This window comes from Toxorhynchites rutilus, chromosome 1 (assembly GCF_029784135.1).
Source record: "Toxorhynchites rutilus septentrionalis strain SRP chromosome 1, ASM2978413v1, whole genome shotgun sequence".
NCBI classification, from domain to species: Eukaryota; Metazoa; Arthropoda; class Insecta; order Diptera; family Culicidae; genus Toxorhynchites; species Toxorhynchites rutilus.
In genome coordinates this window covers 32,830,349-32,856,254 of record NC_073744.1, presented here as the reverse complement: position 1 = coordinate 32,856,254, position 25,906 = coordinate 32,830,349, and the positions used below count along the sequence as shown (strand labels likewise).

Below are 25,906 nucleotides of genomic sequence, written 5' to 3'. Positions count from 1 at the left end.
GTCTGCCTTTTAATTAAAATAATTACCAATTGACGACATTTACGATACCCACACAACAGTTCGGAAGCATATAAATTCCTCTGTATTACTCCTTGTATTTCAGTTTTTGATAAATCACGGCAATAGGAATAAACATGGGAACATCACGGCTGCCGCGTTACCATCAAATCCAGCGTATAATAAAAGGTTTAGAGTACCCTGAAAAGATCTGCATTTTCATATCAATTCAAATGCTAACGTGTGTATTACCTTGTCACCAAAAAAAAACACATATACAGATTAATCATTCATTTTTCCAGTTATCTAGGCCAATGGAACCCCAAGCAGCGCAGTCGCAAGTATTCGCTTTATTTTCATCTGCTGAACTGTGTACTTGTTCTGCACATATTCACCCTAATTTGGGATATCTGTGATATCTACAACGATTTCATACTGTTCGGGGACAGTTTGTGCGTTATTTTGGGGGTATGTTTGGTATTCTTCAAAAAGTGCTATCACAATTACTACAGCGCCGAGTTTGAGGGTATAATCGAAGATTTGCAACGCAGTTTCCAAGAAAATAACAGACGATACAATGCCGTGACAGATCTTCAGAGGAAGTACTTTGTGGAAGAAGTCGTAATGCTGCTCTGTTTCATTTTTCTAGGATCATCACTGATTATAGCCGTTTGTGTACATGTAATTGATATTGAAAAATTGTCTAGAATGATTTATATTTTCAACCAAATGCTCACTATTTCGCAGTCTCTTTTTGACCGGACAATGCCAGTTCGAACAAAGTACCCCTTCGATCTGGATTCTAACGAACGATTTGCAGCCTTATTTCTGTTCCAATTGTTTTTGACTGTCTACGTCGTACAAACAATCGTGTTTCTCGACGGTCTCGGAGGACAGGTCATGAGTCAAATTGCTCTTCAATTTAACATACTTCTTTTAGACTTCCAACGCGTCGGGAACGATTTGAAAACTCTAGGAAGTGAGGATGGCCAGGGACGACGGGAGAACAACATGCAAATCAAACAAGATTTACGTGCATTGATCAAGAAACACCAGGATTTAATAAGGTACTTTTAGTTGCATTACAAGGTGCCATATATTAATAGTGACACCTTCTAGTTTTGGAAATCGTGTCAATGCCCTCTATGAGCCCCTGTTCTCGGCGCAGCTCATCTCTAGTATGTGTATGATCTGTATGACCGCTCTTGAGGCAACCTTAACGATGGATGATTTTTTCCTGTTCATGAAATTCGCAGTCTACGCTGTGTCAGTGTTGCTCCAAATCCTCTATTGGAGCTATTATGGGAATGGAATATCCTACATTGTATAATGTGTAATTCTTTAGTTGATATCCATACTGATCTGTTTTTTTTTTTTTTTGCTGTTGTATTATAGTCTTCTTCAATCAACGAAGCACTAATCGAGTGCAACTGGATCGGGGGAGACAGCAGCTTTAGGATGGATCTTCTCATGGTAATGCTACGTGTCCAGCGTCCTTTCCGATTCAGGGTTCACAATTACTTCTCCATATCGTATGAAACTTTTATTGGGGTTAACTAGCGACTTGGAATTACGGGCTTGTGTCAAATGATAATTGTGTTTTGTTTACAGGTCGTCAGCAAGTCGTACTCGTTTTTCACTTTGCTCAGAACTATTAGCAATTGAACGTGGTATCTAGAATTGAATTGAATTTTTCTCAACGATGAATCACACTCAGTGTTAATCGCATTGCTTACAATAGTGGTACATAATAAGACCATTTTTTGAAGATAAATAAATAATACTCTGTTCATATGATCAAAACAGCAGTTTTAGCCAAAAGTGCTACATGATATGAAATATTGCATTTACGACCATAGATCTGAAGAATTGATGTTGTTTTACGGCTTAACAAGAGCGTTCCTTTATCACATTATTGTGACATTTCTACATTTTTGAATACAAAGCTGTCAAAAAACATTTCGCAATATTTTCTTTTTAATCACAATTCTAATATAATATCAACTTAAATTTGTTTTTCGACATTGATACGTGCAAAAGTCTTGAACTTTGCTTTGTTTACGAGCCCAAAAATTTCACATTTCTCTTCGAGACAAATTTTGCTCGAAATCAAGTACACTGAAAAAAAATGCAACCCCTGTTTTCGTGCGAGCGATACAGACCGCATAAAAATTGAACAAAACTTCACCAGTAACTTTAAAAATTAGTGTCTGCTATACAATTTGAAAAAAATCTTTCATGCGGTGGATAGGGACCGCATAAAAAAGTTTCCTAATGATTCCATTCATGATAAACGTTCACAATATCAGTTGCCAACAACGCTTTGAAATATATATTATTGTAATGGTCCAGGATGGTGGAAGCGTCAATTATTATAGGATAACAAAATTAAAACACACGATACATTCTTCTTTATATATTTTTCACTTTAATAAGCGGCCTATTCACTTGCGCAGATCATTAAATCAACTCTTTGTTCCCTTCAAAAAAGTCGAACGAGATTTATTATTTAAAAATACAAAAAACAGGTTTTAGTAAAACCGTTTTACTGTGATGTTTTCTCTCTCCACTGTGCATATAGATCGAACAACACATTAGCATTCCTTAACGTGCGTTTGATTCGCAATGTTATAATTAAATAATGCTTTGAGAGAGAGAGAAAGAGAGAGGAAGGAAAAAATAAAAAGAAAGAGAGAGAGAGAGAGAGAGAGAGAGAGAAAAAAAGAAAGAGAGAAAGAGAAAGAGAGAGGTCAATTGGAAGCATCGCTGACAACGCCGTCTAGTTGCTAGCTGGATGGCTGCGCGAAAAGTTTTCCACCAGGTGCTTCTTATTGATTACACGGTTAGGTATGCACTTTCGGGCGAGAAACGATGCACTGTGTATACAAAGAAACGGCGAAAACAGCTCGCTATCGATAAATTATATTTTTCTACTTTGCAATAATGGAAAAAAAACATTTTCTCAATTTTCTATTATTTCCATTTTTATCATTAAACCATAAAAAACATTTCCCGATTCCATATCTCCAAAACTTTTGCATAAGATTTTTTCACCACTTGCAGAAAAAAAGGGATTTCCATTTACATAAAATACAAATTAGATTGGAGAAAGTGTATGTTCATTACACCTGAAAATCAATCACTGTCATTGACGCTTCCCGAATCCGGAGAACAAGGCATGTGAATTCGTAATAAAATAAGTAAAAAAAACTTTTTAAGTTAAACGGTTTAATTGTGATTAAACAAAATAGTGTACTAAAAGCTAGAAAATAATTAGGCAAGTAGCAGTTAGCAGTTATCACACCTCTCCTTCATTAGTCTAGGGCATTGATAAGACTAAAATAAAATCGTGGGACATATGATGATGTCGCTAATGGTGGATAATGGAAATCCAACGTGCCCCACATTTCATGCAGTTGTTACGTGTTTTTCGGGTCTTTTATCGAAGAGAAGAATGTATAACGACCTTCTAGGTAATTACCAGATGATGAAGGTTCTGGAATATGAAGTTTGCATATTCTTTGTCTCTTTATTGTTGGTAAACTAAGAATTAATGCCTTTTTTTAGATGGGGCATAAAAATATGATACGAGGGTCACTATTTATATTTCGGGAATTGGCAACACTGATGTCATGTGAGTCCATCTGACGGTTCCATCGTAAAGTTTGACATTTTTGACGATATACGTACTCAGAACATTTTGTCATACGGACGCTATTTGTTTATTTTATATTTAGTTGAAAGTTTGGTCTCGGCAAAAAAATGGAACTGAATCGTGAACATTTTCGTGCGATGATTTTTTACGACTTTCAACGTAGATTATCACAACAAGAGTGCGTCAATCAACTTAATTTGACTTTTGGCGATGAAGCTCCATCAAAAACCACTGTGTATCGCTGGTATAGTGAATTCAATCGTGGTCGTAGTTCGCTGTCCGACGAGTTGTGAAGGTCGTCCAAAATCGACTGTAGTGCCAGAAGACATCGATGCTGTGCACGAAATGATTAAGCAAGATCGTCATGTAACCTATTATGAGATTGAGGCATCCCTGAGCATTAGTTCCACCAGCATATATGCGATTTTACATGAACACTTAGTTGTGCGAAAATTATGTTCACGTTGGATCCCACATAATTTGACTCGTGTCTCGTGTCGATTGGAATAAATGCTTTGAAAATTGGTTTAAGCGCATGCAAAAGTGTATCGATCATCGTGGCGAGTACTTAAAAAAACAATAAAAATATATTCGCAGCTTAACTATTTGTTTTTGTTCCTATTCCCGAAATATAAATAGTGACCCTCGTATAAAATTAATTCTAGAAACTTCCTTTTTCTTTTTCTTGATTTCTTGTCGATGTTGTCCATTATAAAAAAAATATCCCCGAAACTGTAACTATTGAAAATTACCATAAGCCACCGATTAGTTTATAGTTTACTGTTTATAATTCTTCAACAAGTGAAATTCTTTCACAAGTGTGTATATGTATGACCATTATATTTAGCGGATAACTATACGAAAGTCAAAAATTTATATTTTGCTTTTGAACGTATGAATCTAACGACGAATTGTTAATATATGGATCCGTTCAAATTAGTTACAAATAGGATCGAAATCAAATAAGAATAGTCCGGTAATTATCTTATGCATTATATTCAATAAATATTCCACGCCACTAACATTAATTTATACATTTCATTCAACAATATTTTAGAATATGAAAAAAGGCACTTGTCCAAAAAAGTTACTCCTATACTCGCGTCGGTGTGTCAGACCGAAAGTGTGAAAAAAGTGACACACGTCCCCTTTGTACCAACACATGCGATACGCTAAACGATGACAAACGACGATTAACGAAGCTAGAGAGAATTGCAAAGTCGTAGCGTTGATATTTTCTGAGAAATGAACGAATTATTGATTTCTCGGTCTGACAGACCAATGCGCGAGTATAGGAGTGTTAATAAAAAATGGTTGCGTTCGGTTTTCATTTAATATTGTGGGACACACTGTAGAGCTCACCTGACTAACCGTTTTAATTTACCAGCTATTGGTTTACATAACAATTTAATCAGTTGGTTTAAGGTTGGCAAACTATTTAAAATTATGATTGAACTATTGAACAAATAAACGGCTCTGTTATACTGAGTAACGTGTTTACACGCATAAAAATGCTTTTTCTACTAGTAAAAGTTATTAAATGTCCAAACGTTTACCATCAACAAAGTATTTTCCACCCATTTTCGTAAATTGGGGGACGCACGCGAAACGCACTAAAATAACATCATTGTATCGGTTCGGAATCAATAAGCTAAATAATTAAAAATGTGTCAACAAGACGGATACAGCACGGTATCAATTTCATAGCCCTCGGAATCATTATCATCATTATCACGTCATTTTCAGTGCAATCGTTTTCCAGTGGCTGGCGACCTAAGCGCCCGGAAATGTGTGAGACACGCACACCGCAAAGCCAGTGACGGTTCTATTGTGGAATCTTTGCAGTTGGCGTTGTTGATGTCCATTTTTTTTCATTCTCTCAGCTTAATTGTTTGTTTGTTTTTACTCGTTCTGTCATTCAATACAATGAATCCGTGTTCGGGAAACGGTGCGGTATTCCGAAGAGAAGGGGGTAATTAAATTCGTTCAACCATCGAACGGACATTTCCCGGCACAATTTTCACAACTGTGAGCCGTGTGTGTGTGTGTGTGCGAAGTTGTTCTAATCGGGAAACCCATTCTCATTCAGTGGCAGGATTGAAAAATCAAAATATGGACCGCGCAAGTGAAAAAGAAAAAAATATGAGCATTGGCCACAACAGAAAATAAAATTGTTTACTGTGCCGCTATTGGGGGGAAATATTTTGCGGGTTTCGCGGTGAAAGTTCATTTGAAAATTGGTTTTTAATGCGCTATTTTGCGGTGCTGCAAGAGAAGTCCCATTCCGGTTCAATCAGTGACGATCAGAACATGGCTGGTAATGGGTGGAATTAAAGGTGTATTTTTCACGAGTATTTTGTCGATCAAAGAGAAACGAAAGCTTATTTTGCATGGAAATCCTTTAATGGCAATGTAACTTTGATTTAAAGGTTCAATAGATCAAACTGAAAATTCAACTCGGTGGCCTTTGTTTTTCTAGAGCCAAGCCATCCTAAAAAATATTTAATAGTAATCTCATCTCAGATTGCAATGAATCTTTGTGGGTGTAAAGATACTGGACATTTAAATATCATTGCATACTTGAAATCTTTTTATATTTTTTTATATTTATATTTATAGTTTTACAAAAAAAATCTAACTCAAAAACTATGTACAGAACTTTGATCGTCGAAGGAAATGTTTTAGTTTTGATTGAAAAATATGAAAAAAAATATTTTGAAAAATTTACGCTTTTTTTAATTCTCGAAAACAAAATATGTTTTGTATGGACTATTCCAACATATAACCAACCAACAATTCATCCATACATCGGAAGACGGGCACTTCTACAAGGTAAAAGGGTTTTTCTAACAACAACTATTTCATGTTTTCTATGAAAAAAAAATATAACTAATCCTGATTTTGTTTAAAGTCAAAATGTTGATATAGTCTTTTTGATAATATTGAAATATAAAATATTTATTGAATTCAGTATATTCCATTTTATATAATTTTCTATCATCCATAGCTTTTTGAAATATATGACATGGAGACTCCTGAAAAACTAATGTTTTAAATTCTGTCAAATATATACCGGGAATTTGTAGTTTTAAATCTTCCCGTTGAACATTTCAATACAGTTGTATTGCACTTAGATGTTCTATGGTTTTGACTTCACTAAGAGCACATATCACAAATATTACAGTCTATGTCCAAAAACTTCATATTTCTAACATCTTCAAACGTTAACAACGGGAACAACCGAGAAATGATCGAGCCCCATATTTACTTTCTTCGCAACCCTATATCCTATTAACCTTGTTGGGACTCTCTAGGTTTTATTATAATGATCGGAGGAGTCTTACGATTACTTTGCTTGATACTTTCACATTCCGTTACATTACAATTATCAACTACATTCGAACCTCCAATAGCATCCGCGAAACTTACTTTATCTTGGAATACATCATCATTTTCACTATTCACAAAATTGCGTTTATTTTGGTGCAACTCTGCAGGAATCGTACAAACTTCATTTAGCAAATTCATCATTGCAGCAAAATTACTTGCGCATCAAGGAAGGAACCTACTATTGAAAATCGAAAATATTGATTTTTACTGCATTTTTGGGAGACTTTTTTTTTCAGCATGCAAAAATGAGTTATTGTTTCGTAGCCGTTTTTTGATATCTCAATTTTAAAATTTTTTATAATTTTTTAAATAACGATTTATGTTCAGAAAACAGCTGAGTTCTATTCAAATAAAAAATGGCCACCATTTCCACAATTTTTCGAATTCACTACGTAACAATTGAAATAATTCATTTTTACATACTGTTTTAGAGAGCTTCAACGCGCCCAGCTGCCACCAGCAAAATAATCATTATATTGGCATCCAAAATACATCTTAAAATATACCTTAACCAATCACCAAAATGTACCAATGCTCAATTTTAATTCCTACAGGGTTCCCCTCATGATTAAAAAACTGGAAAATGTCAAATCCAATTTCTCGCCAATTAATTTTTCCTATTTTGTCTCATTTTTTCCAACCCGTTCTTTTGCGCTTTGTCTATCTTTCAGCTCAATCGGACATGATTTAGGGGTGCCTCAACGCGCTCAAAGTTTCTATTTTGACGTAGGATTACGTCTTTCGGGAACATATTGGGGTACAAATTGAAAATCGAAAATCGAGCAAATCGTGAAAATTGTCCAATTTCAAACGCTTATTGCTCAGTCATTTCATGATGGATTGATGAATATTTTGCGTCATTCAATTTCGACACTTCATAACAATTTTTTATATTGAATAAAATAATATATGTCATTAAACTAACTATCGAACAATTGGAAAATCTCAGCCTCTGTCCTAACGGAAATATCCACTTCTAATTGGTCGAAATTGACGACACATGCGGCGGTTCCCTAACACAGACTTCAAAACCAAGCAGCCTGGGGGAGATCGACATTACAAATACATGAAAGTAGGGAGAACTTTTGTTCCCACCGAAATGTGTTCCCTAACAGAGACATCAAAACCAAGGTGTTCGAGGAAAATCGGCATTGCAAATATATGCAAGTCGGGGGCATTTTTATATTGCAAGTAGGGTGAGTGATATGATTAATTCTAGCAAATAAAATTTAAATTTGGAACTTTAATGATGGTTGCCTAGTGAAATTTCATATCAATGACCGATCGTGTTTTGTGAAAAATTTAGCACAAGTGTAATTGTAAAATTGTATACGGTAGCAGTTGTGTTAAAAGTGATTTGATATATGAAACGATTTATTTCAATTTCCATAAATAAAAATCAAGGTGTCTCGAGCGGGAACGGGAACGGGTCGTTTGGCTTAAGCTGTCTGTTTTGTTGTGTTAATTTTCACCCAAGGAAAGTTCATGCGGCGAGAAAAAATTGGAAAAGTTGAGAAATACTCGGAAAAGTGATTTCCCATATGCTCTACATATAGTATTAGGCGTTGTTAGTCCAAATAACGTTGGCATTGGGTTGAATTAACACTCAGAAAGCAAAAAATATAAAACAAAATTTCCTTTTCCATTTCAAACATGTTTTCTCTATATTAAAATAATATGTTTTTACTGATGAGAAAAGTTGATAATTGTGTTCGGTATTGGTAATTATATTATATTACATTGGTGAGTTTTTTTTCTTTATTTCAACCATACATAACAGGAGGCATCTCATCTATGATCACAGAGGGCGGTTTTCATCATATCTCATTCCACTTCGGCATCTTCTATCTGATACCACCCTACGACTGTTTATCATACTTCTGTCATAATCACTCGGTGAACACTGGTGAAGTGAACAAACAATACCCAACAACCAAACAAAATTGCCTTTTTCAGGGCAACCAAATCTTTACCAACGAGTTTAACGATGTAATTCTTCAAACATATCCAAAATCACTAGATAGCCTAACGGAATCCTACGTCAACTATGCGGTCGTGTCTCGGACACAACCCTCCTGTAACTTTTTTTTTACCCTCGAAAATCTCTCGTGGGGAGGGTACATAAAATCGATTTCTTAAAAAAAAAAGACGTCAAGACGTCGTTTGTTTTCATATCTTATCTCCAGAAAAAAATATGTATGAACTAGAATTGCATGAGCAATGTACTAGACTACTACTAGAAAATTCCATTCAGGCATTGAAAAATTTTACAGATTTTGAAATGGGCATTTTCCAATCAATATAACCAAATGTAAACATTGAACTTCATATCCAGGGATGCCAGGAGATTGTTTTGAATATATTAACACGGCACGGAAAGTGTCTTCACTATCGTATTGAGTTTGAGCTTGAGCTGGGGTAGACTGTACACTGCGTAGTTGCTCTCCGTGGTTGACCTGAGCCAGCGAAATTGGACAAAGAACACACTGAATGACGCTTTGGAGTAGCAAATAATTCTCTTTGTGCAAGTTTCGGTGATTCGATCTACAAATAGTCAATAACAACGTCGGCCACAGCATTACAGTCACCAGGGGAAAGGAAGGAATGTTAGTATGATATTCGCCGCCCGAAGGCCATAAGAGTCACCCCTATAGCATGGTTTCCTAGTAATAATCATGGAAGTGGTAAGAATCAAGATTCACAGAGATAAATTATGTGATTATTCAAATTCACTTGAAACATTCGCTCTCGAAAATGATCACCTCTCACACCAGAGTTGCCACATTTAATTCTGTAAAATTTTCAGAATAAATCTACCGCGCGCTAAAATCGGGAAGTGGAGCTATATCTGCTCCAACGCGCGTACTACTTTCCACCAACTTCTGGTCAGCTACCGTTTCTACCGCGAACCGCTATTCAGTAGATAGTTTTGACTGATAAGAGTAACACAATGATTTTTTGTCGCGTCATAATTTTCATCATGGAGCTGAGAGCCGCCATCAAATTTCGTGCCTCCAGGGCAAACAGTGAATGCGGTCTTCTACAAAAGTGTCCGTGAACGATTAGTGGCACGGATACGGCGCGTGCGGCCCGACCAGTACCGATCTGGAGAATGGTTTTTCCTTCATGACAATACACCCTCGCGCACCGCAATTTTGGTGGCGCAGTTTCTAGGCAAACGAAAGGTGACTGTCATCACCCATCCCCTCTATTCTCCGGATCACTTTTTCTTGTTTCCAAAGCTAAAGAGCGCTATTAAAAAGGGACCGTTTTGACAATGTTCCAGACATTCAACGCGTATTATGAACTCCATACCGGCTGAGCAGTTTAAACACCTCTACACCTCTACGACACCTCTACGAACGTTCAAAAATTTGTGAGGCCTATATGTAGAAAATTAACATCTAATCTTTTGAGTATCTCGTTTTTTTCTTTGTTTAAGAAAATAGTCCCGGGACTTTATGAATGCACTGTGTATCTGTTTTTTTCGCTAAATAATCTGTATAAAAAATCTATATTGAAAAATTAGGAAAAAAAATGGAAATAGAGATTTATTTTGATTTTGATTTTTTTTTCTCATTTATGGGTTGTTAAAGTCGTAGTCAATACAACAAAATAAACCCTAAAGAGGTGTTCCTCATAATCCTCTGAATTGCCTTCAGAGTTCCTCATTTGCCTTGCTCCTCTTTGTGCCGATACATAATTTTGGGGAGACGATCTGGCGTAGTAGTAACATCCGTACCTGTCACGCTAAAGGTCACGAGTTTAATTCTCCCTCCCGATATTCTTCCGAAATGGATGCAAGGTGACGAACCAGAGTGTTGGAAGTTATTATAATACGAAAATAAAAAAAAGAATAGATGGTTCTTCACTTTCAAAACAAGGTATATAATTGAGGTTGTCAACCGAGTTCCGGACATTGAAAAGCGAAAATATTCACTCAACACACGCTGATGAGTGTTATCAAAAAGTGTGTTACAAGCGACCTTAGCAATGGATACAAAAATGTCCCATCACGCCTTTTGATATCCAACATCTGGGATCTGGGTATTCATTTTGAGTAGCATGAATTCGAAATTGACGCATCAAAACAATAAGGTTCGGTAGCTTGTCGAAATTTTGAGAGTTTATCAAGGACGTAGTTTTGATAACCGCTCAGCCTACGACCTACACATGCATTTAGTACGACTATTGACTATAATTGACTTTTAGTGGGAGGGGGTGCAAATATTTGAAATTAGTGATGAAGATGGGTTATGAAAACTTGTTCCGATGGGATTCGAACTCCGGTTGTTTGGATGATAAGCAACAGCTATCTCGCACTGCTAACTAGAATATAATTCTAGAGCAGTTGAAACTCGTACATATAAGATGCAATCGGATACAATATTCCTGTTCGTCTATTGTATTTTAGTGGAAATGTCTTGAAATTAGAATGTCATTGATATGTCAAATTCCTAATAAGGAGTGTATCGAAAACTAGTCTTAAATTTTCAAACATCAAAATAAAACCGAAACGTTCAGAAAATATTTACAAAAGTGAATTTTAATAAAGAATATTAAGTTTACATAGCAATAAAATGAAAAAATCAAGCTTATTGTTGGTTTCGAAAAAATGATCGAACCTTAGATTTAACTTCACTCATCAAATTCTGCACAGTAGTCTTTGTGCATTTTCTGGACGCTCCAGACCAATTCTTCATCACTGACATATTTTTAGACACTGTACCTTCCTTCTTGAACTTGGCCTTGACAATCAATGATGTTCAATTGGCCGCAGTTGGGGACAGTTAGATGGGTTGAGGTCTTTTTCGACGAAAATGATGTTGTTTTCCGAAAACCATTGTGGAGATTGGATTTGGCATAATGTACCGATGCCAAATCCGACCAGAATAGAGGAGGGACCTCGTACTTTCTATAAAGTGGAAGCAATCGCCTCTTCCAGCATTCTTCCGCATAAATTTCAGCATTTATAGTCCCTTTTGTGAAAAAAGTTACAGGAGGGTTGTGTCCGAGACACGACCGCATAGTTGACGTAGGATTCCGTTAGGCTATCTAGTGATTTTGGATATGTTTGATGAATTACATCGTTAAACTCGTTGGTAAAGATTTGGTGGCCCTGAAAAAGGCAATTTTGTTTGGTTGTTGGGTATTGTTTGTTCACTCCACCAGTGTTTACCGAGTGATTATGACAGAAGCATGGTAAACAGTCGTTGGGTGGTATCAGATAGAAGATGCCGAAGTGGAATGAGATATGATGAAAACCGCCCTCTGTGATCATAGATGAGATGCCTCCTGTTATGTATGGTTGAAATAAAAAAAACTCACCAATGTAATATAATATAATTACCAATACCGAACACAATTATCAACTTTTCTCATCAGTAAAAACATGATATTTTAATATAGAGAAAACATGTTTGAAATGGAAAAGGTATTGTTTGCTTTCTGAGTGTTTATTCAACCCAATGCGAACGTTATTTTTACTAACAACGCCTAATACTATATGTAGAGCATATGGGAAATCACTTTTCCGAGTATTTCTCAACTTTTCCAATTTTTTCTCGCCGCATGAACTTTCCTTGGGTGAAAATTAACACAACAAAACAGACAGCTTAAGCCAAACGACCCGTTCCCGCTCGAGACACCTTGATTTTTATTTATGGAAATTGAAATAAATCGTTTCATATTTCAAATCATTTTAACAAAACTGCTACCGTATACAATTTTACAATTACACTTGTGCTAAATTTTTCACAATACACGATCGGTCATTGATATGAAATTTCACTAGGCAACCATCATTAAAGTTCCAAATTTAAATTTTATTTGCTAGAATTAATCATATCACCCACCCTACTTGCAATATAAAAATGCCCCCGACTTGCATATATTTGCAATGCCGATTTTCCTCGGGCACCTTGGTTTTGATGTCTCTGTTAGGGAACACATTTCGGTGGGAACAAAATTTCTCCCTACTTTGATGTATTTGTAATGTCGATTTCCCACAGGCAGCTTGGTTTTGATGTCTCTGTTAGGGAACACATTTCGGTAGGAACAAAAGTTCCCCCTACTTTCATGTATTTGCAATGCGGAAATCGGCATGCTTGGTTTTGAAGTCTGTGTTAGGGAACCGCCGCATGTGTCGTCAATTTCAACCAATTAGAAGTGGATATTTCCGTTAGGACAGAGGCTGAGACTTTCCAATTGTTCGATAGTTAGTTTCATGACATATATTATTTTATTCAATATAAAAAATTGTTATGAAGTGCCGAAATTGAATGACGCAAAAAATTTATCAATCCATCATGAAATGACTGAGCAATAAGCGTTTGAAATTGGACAATTTTCACGATTTGCTCGATTTTCGATTTTCAATTTGTACCCCAATATGTTCCCGAAAGACGTAATCCTACGTCAAAAAACTTAACTGTCTGCTCTCTCAGCCATGACGATGTTTCCTCCGGTTGTGATACATTCACTATCGGAAAGTGTCTCCACAATCATATTGAACGAAAATGAATAATTCAAAGCACTATTTTCGAGCAATTTTAATAAACCAATGTTTGTTTACTGATTTACATTTTACATTAATGCGTTTAATTCGTCGTACCTAGATGTTCCGAAGTTTATTGGAATGAATGTGAAATTTTTCGGTACTTCACTATTGTATAACTGTGAAGGAAAATACATGCATATAGATTTGAAACTTTTCGTTATGAATCGTTTATTATGTTGACCCCAATGATTCCATAATAACGATACATCCGAGAGATGAAACCATATGCTGGAAGAAAAAATATCAATAAAACAAAAAGATATATGAAACTAATTCCTCTTTGTTATGATTCTAGAATTTTTTGAACCATAACAATTGATTAATTTTAGAAAAGTTTTTTTTAAGGTTTGTTTGTTTTTCTCAAAATAAAAACACACACATCTGACATCAAAATTTCGACAATTTAACAGGGAATCAAGAATCCTAAAACTAGTGCAGCGCTTCATCATTTCCTGCTAAATTTTCGAAGACGATTTTTTCACGAACTTTCAAAAAATGTTCTCTTGGATGGCACTAACGTTCCAGTGGAACTTGTGCCTTCTCAACGTAGCACTACTTGCGTCATTTTTAATAAGTAGTACTTGGTTGCGATTTCTATGCCGAATAACACGCCTTGAATGTACTCTGGAGTGGCAAGCTCCAGAATACGCGTGACCACAGTGCAAGCCGGAAAAATTTTCTTTTGATGAAAAATCTCCCGACCTGAACGGGAATCGAACCCGAACACCCGGCATGAGAGTGTGGGACGCTAACCACTCGGCCACGGGAGCACAAAAAATATTACACTTGGTAAAAAATAAACAGGATTCTAGTCGCATAGGAATTTTGAACGAAGACTGAGAACATGTTAACTCTGAAAAATCATAACTCAAAAATGAACAAAAAAACGCCTCTCTGATTTTTGGATAAAATTCGTAAAAAATATCTGCTTTAAAGACAAAATATGAAAAAAATATAGAGCTCTTGGTTCTGAGACCATGTAAACTTAAAAAAAACTGTTCAATCAATAATAACGGCAACAAAATCCTAGTTTGTCGCAAGTGTAATATTTTTTTCAAACAAGACTAGCTCACTGGCTTCAATTTGATAAAGCAATCATCTGATTCTTTTTTGGAAAAAGGGGAAAAATGATTTTTCACACCATCGGTTAACTTTGAAAAATCATAACTTGAAAACAGAAAAAGAACATATCTCTGATTTTTGGATATGTTATGTGAAGCTTTTCAAGAAAAAATCGAGGGGTTGTAGCTTAGATACGACCGCTTAGAACGTAGGAATACGCAATTTTTTTTTAATTTGTTGGTGTATTATATCGGATATTATTTGCGAATACATCGAAATTTCATAAATAACTCTTTAGTAAAAAGTTCCGGGGACCCTGATTGCAAGGTTTAATGGCTTGCGTGTTTTTGTAGAATCGTTTCGAGAAGCAACGATTTTTTCTTGCCTTTGCGAGAACAATACACTAATTGGTCATATGTCTCATACTAACATTCCTTCCCTGTAAGGAAAGTGGCCGGCGTCGTTATTGACCATTTAAAGCTCGAATCACCGAACCTTGCACAACGAGAATGATTTGCTAGTCCCAAGCGTCATTCTGAGTGTTCTTTGTGCAATTTGGTTGGTTCAGGTCAATCACGGAGAGCAACTACGAATTGTACAGTCTACCCAAGCTCAAGCTCAGAGGAGATTCAATACTTATACGCTAGCGACAGATTACTTGCTATGCAAGGGTGGAGTTTACTTCCCAAATATTCTCTTTTCGCTATACCCCTTCGTTGTTTCTATTCTAGCGGCTGCATAAGTTGCCCGTTATTGACAGTTCCGTTCGGGAAAGCACACAAATGTACAGAACAAATGTATGGAGAAATGGAAATGCTCCTAATTTTCATCAATTTAAATCATATACAGACTATGGGATTGTAATGTATAGCATATCAAACAAATCTTAGAAAATCTCCGATTCGATTGGTATGCGAATCGTTAAAATCCGTTCGCAGCAAAGATAGTTATAAACGATAACTTTATTTCATAAAAACGTGACCTGTTTTCTGATTTGGCACCCTTAATGGAAGACGTAGTCCTACGTCAAAAACTTTTAAGAAAAAAAGCCATATAAATGCCATATAAATGAAACACAAATTTCTGCATAACGCAAGAATTAATCAAATAAAAGGAACCAAATTTGGTATATGGACGTTTTAGGAAGCAATAAATGTTTCTACGGTGGCTTGACACTCTTCCCCCTCCCAAAGGGGGGGAGGAGGTGTTTTGCACCTGAATGACTTGAGAATCAATCAAGTGAATTGTACCAAGAATTGCATATCGAAGTTTTAGGGAGCAATAAATGTGTCTATGGTGGCTCGACACACCTACCCCCTCTCTAAGAGAATGGGGGCAGCCATATAAATGAAACGCAAACTTCTGCATAACTCGAGAACTAATCAAGAAAATGAAGCCAAATTTTGGATGTGAGGGTTTTTGGGTGCGAGAAATGTTTCTATGATGGTATGACAACCCTCCCTCATCTGGAATGGAGGGAGGGTTCCATAAAAATAATACACATATTTCCAAACCAAACATATTCCAACAAAACATGACAATTGAGAAAAAATAAAAGAGTTTGAAAATATACTCGTACACGCACCGATGAAAACTTGGAGTACTCAAGTGAACCGTTAAATTATGTTTATACATAATTGAATATGGCGAGCGAGTCGGTTTTTTTTTGTTGCCGAACCCTCTTTGATTGTGTTGTCCCGCCGACAGAAAACACCAAACACTAGTGGGCGTGTTTTTTTTGTCCTCTGGTGTGTGTTATTTTCACCGCCGCCACTTTTTCGCTATCCACCGCAATTTAATGGCGCTTCGGTGTTATATTTTTCTGGTAGACTAGTCAGCAATTATTTTTATGACGCCATACATGATCGGCGGTGCATCAAAGTGGATTTGGGCCTGCCTGCTCTAATGTGGTTCAATACGAAACCGAGCTCTCTCAAGCTGGATGGATAAAGTCTTTACGTTGCAGCAAGAATGGACTCAATTACAATCATTTACCGATGTTTTCCGGATAATCGATTCCGGATCGAGAAGAGCTTCTTGCGCGGAGAGCATCCTCTTCCGACTCAACTATTCATGAAACCAAGAAGGTTCAGCATTCCGGATACCAATTGTGGGTGACTCGCAATACAAGGAAAAGAGTTGCGGCATATATCGACAAGGCGGTTGTATTGAATTGACATTTTCTTGGAAAATCGAACGGAAGAAAGCGTTTGCCGGAGAAGGACTCACAAGAACTCCCCTATGGTATTTATGGAAGGGACGAATAACAAAAAAAAACGGATTCGTACCGTGGTACCACCGAATACATGCACCCGAAAGAATGTATCGGATTATGTTGGGAAAATAACTCACCGTCAGGATGTCAGGGTTTGCCATGGGAAACTGTGAAGCGGAAATTTTGAGCTTTGACATCGGAGAACAGCAACAATGAGAGTGTTTTAATTTGTTCCCTAATTCATAGTGGACTTGCGACTCGGCTCCTTATCGTGAAGAAGGTCAACTTCCTGGTTTGTGGTATTCGGTTCGAATTCGGAGAGATCTGTCTGACAAAAATAATTTTCCGTAACCATGTAATCCACAACAATCGGTGTCACCCAACTGAAAATGACAAACAATTTGCTCGTTGAATGGAACATAGGTATCCCAGGCCAACATCACCAGTCATACTAACTAACTGCCAACTAATTTCCTGAACACGAGAGCTTCCTCGAATTTGTGCAGCTTCGAAAATGTTGCATTAAAACGGAACACCACCAGCTCCGTACACCGAGCAGCAGCAGAAGCAGCTCTGCCTCCCCACCTGGGTATGAATATTTATGAACTTTGAAGATGAAATATCTCCCCTCCGCACGATTATTAGCACCCATTTGAAATGCTTCAGCTACACATGCTCACTTTATTATCGGCTCACTCTCTCCCGAATGTTGCAGCTCCCGGATCAGTCGCATCCCTGGCGAGAGTGGAGTAGTAAACTCGACGGGAAGGCGCATCCGATACCGGCGAAGAAAACATAAAGCTAATTGCTCACACTCCAAGCGGCATCAAGTCGCCGCTCGGGAGTTACTGCCGGCGGAGGGGGTGAAATGGTGCAGGTAGGACACCTGCTCGTTTTAATTTGCGATTACACGTTTAATATTACACCGATCTTACTTTCCGTGAATTAATGGCGAATATGGCTTGAGTTTGGGCAGAGGAAGGCCGTGTTAGAAGAACTTTGTCGAGATTTAAAATGTTTTAGTTTGGGTCGTTTCACATTTCAGCTAGATAGCTAGGGCCGAAATAATTGTCGCTCTTGTCGGGTGAATTGGAAAACAGCAAATCGCCCTTAAGCATTGTATGTTATTAAATTGTATACATTGCTGTCCCTTGCCGAACGCAATTTAGTTTTCCGACAATTTGAGGGGAGAAGGAGCGAAATGGGAAACGAAGACGTATAGACACTTTTTATATTCGCGGAGCTGTTACTTCCAAGTATTGACAGACACTTCTGCTACTGCTGTCAGAGGTGCCAAATCCGTGGGATTGTTTGATTTTTCATAGAAATACGGATCCGTTGATCCGTATTACGGATCCGTATATCCGAAATCTACGAAATTTAATCACCCTTATTCTAGAATCCGCTCGAATCAGAATTGTCCAAGCGGAACGCCATTTTGCTCTCGATTTGAACAAGATTCGATCGGAAATCAAAAGTATTCCACAATAAAGATTAAGAGCCACGATTAACCGCGATTAAGAACAAAATGCCAGGTTTATTGTTGAAAGGAGTGTTCCTCATCCACGTTAATGCACGGCCCCATTCTGCTCGCGTAACTCAAGAGCAATTGAAAAAATTCAATGAACTGTGTTCGAGCATCTTCCTTACTCCCCAGACCTCGCCCTAAGCGACTATCACTTTTTCCCGGTGATAAAACAGGCGTTCGGTGGTCAACGATTGGATAACACTACTTCAAAAAGTTGGACACTACGCACTTCGCGCTCGGAATAGAAAAACTCGTGGCACGCTATGAAAAATGCCTCGAACGTTACGGCGATTATGTAGGAAAATAGAAAATAAAATGTAGATCACGAAAATCACCTTGTTCTTTGTCCTAAATTTATTTTTCCGCGATTTCTGAAACACTGAAACTTATTTTTTTAACGACCCTCGTAGAAACATTTCTCGTACCCAAAAATCCTCTCATCCAAAATTTGGCTCCATTCGCTTTATTAATTCTCGAGTAATGCTGAAATTTGTGTTTCATTTGTATGGCAGCTCCTCCCTTAGAGAGGGGGGTGGAGTGTCTAACCACCATAGAAACATTTATTGCATCCTAAAACCTCCATATGTCTAATTTGGTTTCATTTGCTTGATTAATTCTCGGGTAATGCAAAAAATTGTGTTTCATTTGTAGAAAAATCGTGGATCAAGGAAAGTATATGAATACACTCAAAAAAAACTGGCATCTCTGACTACTGCTTTCCGTAAATATATCCAGGACGAAACGAAACGGCTGATTTATGATTGCATGCGAAGACGCTCCATAAAGCATCGTTTATTAAAATTTTTCACACCATTTTGGCAAAATAATGACTTTTATTGCGCGGAATCAATTACTGAAAACGATGAAACGGAGGGTGGCACACAATTACTGTTTATTATAGCTGTACACACCAAGCAACTCCTGGGGCTGTTGGTTCCGCGCGGGGATGCATTGCTCTCGGAGTGGATAATGATATCCTTGCAGGAAATTATATTTCTCCCATTTGTCTGCGGGCCACCGGCTGGGAGCCTCGAGCGAAGCGGAGAGAGGGAAAATATTTATCCAATACTAATTTTCCTATACCATATTCAATGCTTCGATCGCACTGTTCACGCAGCTCAAGTTTAACGATGAAAAATCATTAACCAGTAAATATTTCCACCATAAAAATCCATAAAAAATCATCAACCAGTAAATATTTCCACCATCTTGTTCAATTCAATTTTCTCCCAATAATTCAGAGGGATCATCCAAAGTCCTGCCTGCGGTTTGATGGCTAAACTTTCCTAATATTTACTCCAGTGGAATTACCCACACTCAGAAATCCACCTTGCTTCCCTCATTTAACACCTCCATATTCCCGTTATAATTGAGATAACACAATTAAGCCCTCTTTCACCCTAAATCTCATTCTCATTCTATCTGTTTCCCTCTATCTCTCTCTCACTCGCAGGTACCAAACTAAGGTGCTTACAATCCAACCGAGTGACGAGTGATTAATCGCAGCATCCAAATTGCCTAGCACCTCGATTACCCTTTTCTAGATTTTTTTCTGCGTCCTCTCTGTTGAAACAACGCGTCGGCATACGAAGCAAAGTTTCACTTCCGCTCGTGCGGAACACCGTTCCACAGGAAAGCCCGGCCGTGGCAAAAAGTTGCCGACCCCTTACGAAACCCGGCTAGACGAAGTAATAACGGCTTCATTCCACACCGAATGATGGGTGAAATACTTTTCGCGATGTGAAACGGATTAATTGATTTAACGCGGCTGGAGATGATTTAATCAGGCGAAAATTATGGCGCGAAAAAAGTGAATCCACCCGGCGCAGTAAGTAATGCACTTATTGGATTTACTGCGCGTGATAAAATTGGTGAAAAACATAAATCAATAGTATAATGCTGCGAAGATAAACTGAAATACGACGATCCACACGTTTTGTGCGGGGGCGGGGTTGTATTGTTATTCGTTTTGGGTTCCATCCTTCAAATTTTTCTACATATTTTACGGCCCATACCCCGGCAGCAGCAATCTGCATAAATACAACCAATTCACTTCACATCCCCCGGGGAGGCGGAAGTCGTAAGTGCGCGTAAAAATAAATAAACTTTACAGTATTGCACCGACTGTCGAATTTTAAAAACGATCGTCGCGGGTTGAGCCGTTTCGGTACTCAATAATGAGGCGGGGGAACACTTCGGGTAACAATTTGATTTTAATACACATCAAATAAACGCTTTGTCTGCTTGTCGCAGCAACGGTTGTTGAAGTTGGGAAACCGCAATTGTCTCGAACTCCACAAATACAGCACAGTTTGAACCCTCAAAAAATGAAAACATTTAATTCAAAATGAAAGCATGACCAATGAGGGTATGAAATTGTTGCACTTTGCCATATCGAAACTTTTCAGTTGTTTTTAAAATTGATTTTTCGTGATAAATAAGCACCTGGTGATGAAATTTACCTCATTTTGAAAGTACAGATTTCCGAGTACTTGGAGCAGATTATGGTGATAAAGCTCCATCACATTCAACATGTATGAATTGATATACAGGTCGGACTCGATTATCCGGAGTATTGATTTTTGACGTAGAACTACGTCTTTCATGAAGGGTGCCAAATCAGGAAACAGGTAACGTTTTTATGAAATAAAATTAACGTTGATAACTATTTTCACTGTGAAAGAATTCTCAAGATTTACATACCAATCAAATACGCAGTTTTATAATGACAGTAGAATTGAAGGTTGTTCCAATTTTCAAATCAATCAGTGATCAGGAACGGGGTCAAATTTCAATTCATTTGGGACAACAAATACTCAAACATACATAGAAATAGGGCAAGCTGAATGAAACCATTGAAAAGTAATTGTTTATTTGGGAACCGCGGCCATCTTGGATTTGGATTTTTCATAATCTACTATGTTCTACCAGTCGAGCACTTTCATTTGATACCCATATTGATGGGGCTTTGAGAAAAAATATGGCGCCATCTTGTGGTGGCGGCCATATTGGACTTGCATTTTTCAGAAATAACTGCTTTCTACAAGTCCAAGTCCCTTTCATTTGATATCCATATTGATTGTTCAATATGAAATTATTACACAAACTATTCAAAATTTCCGATCTGAAAATAAGAAAAATCAAAAATAAAATACTCCGGATAATCGAATTCCGAGTCACCGGATAATCGAGTCCGACCTGTACTTACAAATTTGATTTCAAGTATATCTCGAACTCGATACAATTTAATATTAGAAAATTCAGTAGAGTATAAATAGATATTCGAAAAATTATTTATTACTAGCTGACCCGGCAAGTTTCGTTCCACCCAAAATGGATTTTTTTTGTTATCAATACCTTCAAACATTCACGTTTTCTTACTAAGCGAACGTTCATTAGTTCAATCGTAGAACTTTCGATTGATTGATCTTCTAATTGACCCTTTACAATTTTTTTACTATGAATTGCCTAATACGTTCTTCTGCCATATAAATTATGGTGGATCACACCATTGAGGGAGATGGCGGTTCTTTCGGCTGAAGGAGGCCAGGATGATAGCTCAGGATTTTTTGAATTTTCTAACACTTGGAAATTAAACATAGGAATACTTCTAACTAACGGATGGTTTATTCGCGATCTTTCACACTTGGTAGTTGGATTTGGAATGAATTATATTGGGAGGGAACTTCTAGATGCGTTTGTTTTGTTCGTATGTGTTCGGGGACAGGGAAATCTAATTCATGGGACACTTGCTCCACATTCGCGCTGTCGGTCGCGAACAAATTATTTCTAGTAAATATTTTGGTTGTTATTTAAAAAATCACTAATGTATCGTAAGTGCTTTTGAATGTTTTAACGATCTTTTAAATTAATCGAATGTGATAGAAAATAGAACGAATGAAACGATTTGAACGAAAGTATGTTTGATGTTTATGCGCATTGTCATTCGATAAACTAACGTGGAACGCTCGTGACTCATCTTTTCTATCCTCTTCTATTGTGTTCCATTAAGAATAAAAATGTTGCAGCGCTATGTCGTTGCAGAGCAATTTGGAAATATCAGTGCAATCGAGCGTTTCACAGCGTATCTTCCCGAATATGTTTACGGCCCATTCTTTTAAAAAGGTCACACGAATATATGAAGATGGGATTTATCACATACTGAAGAGTGTAGTGCTAAAAACGATGACCGCCGACGAAAGTGAAAATAAACAAACCATTCATTGTCTTGATTGAATGTATGTAAAAAATGTAAAAGGCGAAATACTAAAGATATGCAAATAATTGTTACTTGACTAACTTAACTATTTTTCGCATTTCCGTCAAAACTTTATCCATGAAATAAAATTGTTATCAGACACAACTTTCGTTAAAATTTTTTCCCCAATTGCATATAATGTGTTACTCTGTTACATAGAGCACATATTCGATACGGAAGAGCGTGTTTGTTACCTCCGCAATTCTATTATCATTTTCGCTTCAAAGAATTGGAACGCGAAGCTCAATGTCGCTTATGACGAATTGTGTGTCAAAATTGCTACATTTGCACAACTCGGCTGGACTTTAGTGGTACGGTTGAAATTACATTATTGATTTCCTCTGGGCGTATTTTTTCAACTAATCAAACTAAAAATGGATGTATGAGGCAATCCTCGCTCTTACCTTTCAGCCGAAATCATCCCACAACGTGTGAGATCGAATACGTGTAATGTTGTAATAAAGCTCATTAAAGACATCATTTTTTGTTTGAACACACGTGCTGTAATGTCATGAAAAAGCATTGCGTTTTGACCTGGCAATAGCAAAGGCTGTGTCGGCGTTGCTTATGATAGCGTCTCGTAAGAGAATCAGTGCTTCGTAGGAATCGCAGCCGTTCGTTCTCTACCTTCGAGTAAATGTCGATAATTAACTGTTGCGACAGCCCACGACATCGGAGAATGACGCTGTCCTGACCACGTCGAGTCATCATACAATACACATAAAAATCCATTGAGCTCTCGCCACTCTCTTGTTTGTTTCGACTCCTCTAGCCGTATGTTCATAAGTATTGATTCAAGATGTGAATTGACGTTCATAATGGATGAAGTAATTGTGGTGATATCTCGTTGTTTAATATTTATGCAAGATTCGTATTGTCTGTTCAGAACGGCCGGGGAATTTTTCATCGAGAAAAATCTTTGTCCGGATTATTGTTTCTCTTTTCGAATCGCAATTTCTCGCATCGTTCTACAGTCGCCTACCATGATTCCAGTATGGTCTATGTGTGATTTGAGGAATTTTAAATAATTCATTGTACTTATTCAAAAAAGGGGTCCAGCTCGCCAGCGATGCACCTGCCTTTAGGCGAATTTAAGATGAAATGTGTGGATGAAAGTTCGAAGAAGCGGATGTAGCGGCATCTGTCATTTAGCAACATATATAATTTCGTTCTGTTTGAAAAACAAACGACGATTAAATTATTTGGAAATTTGTCATAAATAAATACTAAAATCGCGATTCAAAATAAAGGATTGTGGTTAAAACATCGGGTTATTTGTATTTTTAAAGCCAAATTTAAGAAAAAAAATCGAAAATAAAAAAAAATATTCAGATTTTTTTGTTTTGCAGAGAATTACCCTAATTGGAATTAAATGTAAAGTAATCGGGACCCTAACTATATCATATATGTTTTACGACCTATTCTCATGTCTACCATAATTTCACAGAAATCGGTCGAGCCACGAACATCGTTTCACAGGTTTTGTGTATAAATAGAAGAAGATTAGGACATCTCAGATATGACGATTCCTTCCTCGAGTTTTGTTCTTACCCCTTTGTTTGATTAGTTCTCAGGATATGCAGAAATTGGTGTTTCATTTGTATGACAGCCCCCCTTAGAGAGGGGGTGAGGAGTGTCGCATCACAACAAAACATTTCTTGTCCCCTAAAACCTCTACACGCCAGATTTGGTTCCGTTTGCTTGCTTACTTCTAGGTTTATGCAGAGAAACACTTTTATATGGCAGTCCAAATTTATTAGTGAAATGTGTATCTACGAAAAAATGTCAGTATCAGAACAATTAGTAAAATAGAGTGCGTACACAACCAACGTAAACGGGACTTAGAACACGTTCAAAACTCTTGCATCTGCAGTAGGAACGCTGTCACAGAATAGCAAGTTTGCATGGTCTCCGAGAAGGCCTCCATCGACATCTCTCCGAATCCGAGTCCGCAATGGAAGCGTATACTTTGCTGCGACCGAATCATTACGATCATCAACATTCTCATGAGAGGCTTATATTCCGCGGCATGTTTCCGACAAAAGTTCACCATTTCGGGCCACTCCAGTTGATAGATCGTATCAGCCGTAGCCTCGTGAGCCTCCTCGATCTGTTCTACCAGCAGAGTGTTATGGTAGTACTCAGCCATCATGGAAATCGCTACGCCGATCATTGGCAGCGCTTTGCTGCCTACTACCATGAAAACAAAAACGGCGATCGTTGAAACCATTAAACAGCAGAATTTGCTAATCATGAACAGGGTGCTGCATTGTCGCTTGATGTATTTGGTGCCGAGCAGTAGCTTCGTATGGTGATCGACAATTTGCTTTAATTCGTTCTCTATATCAATCAGCGCATTCCTCTCATTCGACGGAGTAGTGACAGGAGAGTTTTCCCGTGCCTTAAAACACTCGCCATTCTGGAATAACCTCTCCAGGGCAGAGTTCGTAACCAGCAGCTCCGTTTCGAGAATTCTCAATGACACTCTGGAGGTAAGGAATCCTACGTAACAATACACGGCGGGTACATAGTGAAACCACCAGTAGACTTCGTTGATCACAGTCCAGCAGGTTCGCGGCAAGAAACTCAACTCAAACGGCATGCTGTACCGATCATTATTCCGTCTGTCGAAAATATTCCACCAAGCCATCAACACGGCCGAACCCAGCATTACGACTACGAGAAAAATTTGATTTTGTTCGTAGTTTTTCTGGCGTATGCGTTGGGCTTCGGCGTCACCAAGCCGGAAAAGAAATGGACACTGCCCCATGAACTCTCTGTACCGGTGGAAATTGTCATAGGACCAATAGAACCCAAGCACACGGAAACATATGCCAAGGTAACAGATGATAGTCAGCAGTGCACTGAATATATACGAAATGTCATAATCATATACCAGCACTATACGCAGCCAACAGCAATGGCACACGAACTGAATTGCCATCAATGCAAGTATTACACGAGTTACCTTTGCGGCCCACGAACTCTCGAGATTGAATCCTGTGGAAAAGAGTGAAGTTATTTGCGGTTATTTACAATTAACTATTTTTACCATAAATTTTATGTAGCACATCCATGTACATCAACTGGTTTTTCGTCCTGTCCAGTTGGACATAGTTCCGGTACGCTTCCCGCAGTGACTCCATTTCGCAATTGCATCGGTCATAATGTTTGAACCCTTCCAGAAACCTCCCGCAGAAGGGCGTATGATTCTCACCTTCTAATGCATCTGATCAAATATT

The 25,906-nt window shown here is 37.7% G+C and overlaps 1 protein-coding gene across 1 annotated transcript; it reads left to right on the top strand.

Moving 5' to 3' along the window:
* The first annotated feature begins 134 nt into the window (after window positions 1-134).
* Window positions 135-1,711, top strand: LOC129780209 (odorant receptor 13a-like). The gene is made up of 6 exons (XM_055788238.1): window positions 135-238; window positions 300-678; window positions 745-1,064; window positions 1,117-1,321; window positions 1,393-1,548; window positions 1,609-1,711. The coding sequence occupies exons 1-6, from the start codon at window positions 135-137 to the stop codon at window positions 1,660-1,662; spliced, it is 1,218 nt and encodes a 405-aa protein (XP_055644213.1). The 3' UTR covers window positions 1,663-1,711.
* Window positions 1,712-25,906: the final 24,195 nt, after the last annotated feature.

Excerpts from the sequence above, each read along its gene's own strand:
- LOC129780209 (XM_055788238.1), top strand. The coding sequence starts at position 135 with ATGGGAACATCACGGCTGCCGCGTTACCATCAAATCCAGCGTATAATA. Across the intron at positions 1,065-1,116 it reads AAACACCAGGATTTAATAAG|TTTTGGAAATCGTGTCAATG; the intron begins GTACTTTTAGTT and ends GACACCTTCTAG. Across the intron at positions 1,549-1,608 it reads CGTATGAAACTTTTATTGGG|GTCGTCAGCAAGTCGTACTC; the intron begins GTTAACTAGCGA and ends TTTTGTTTACAG.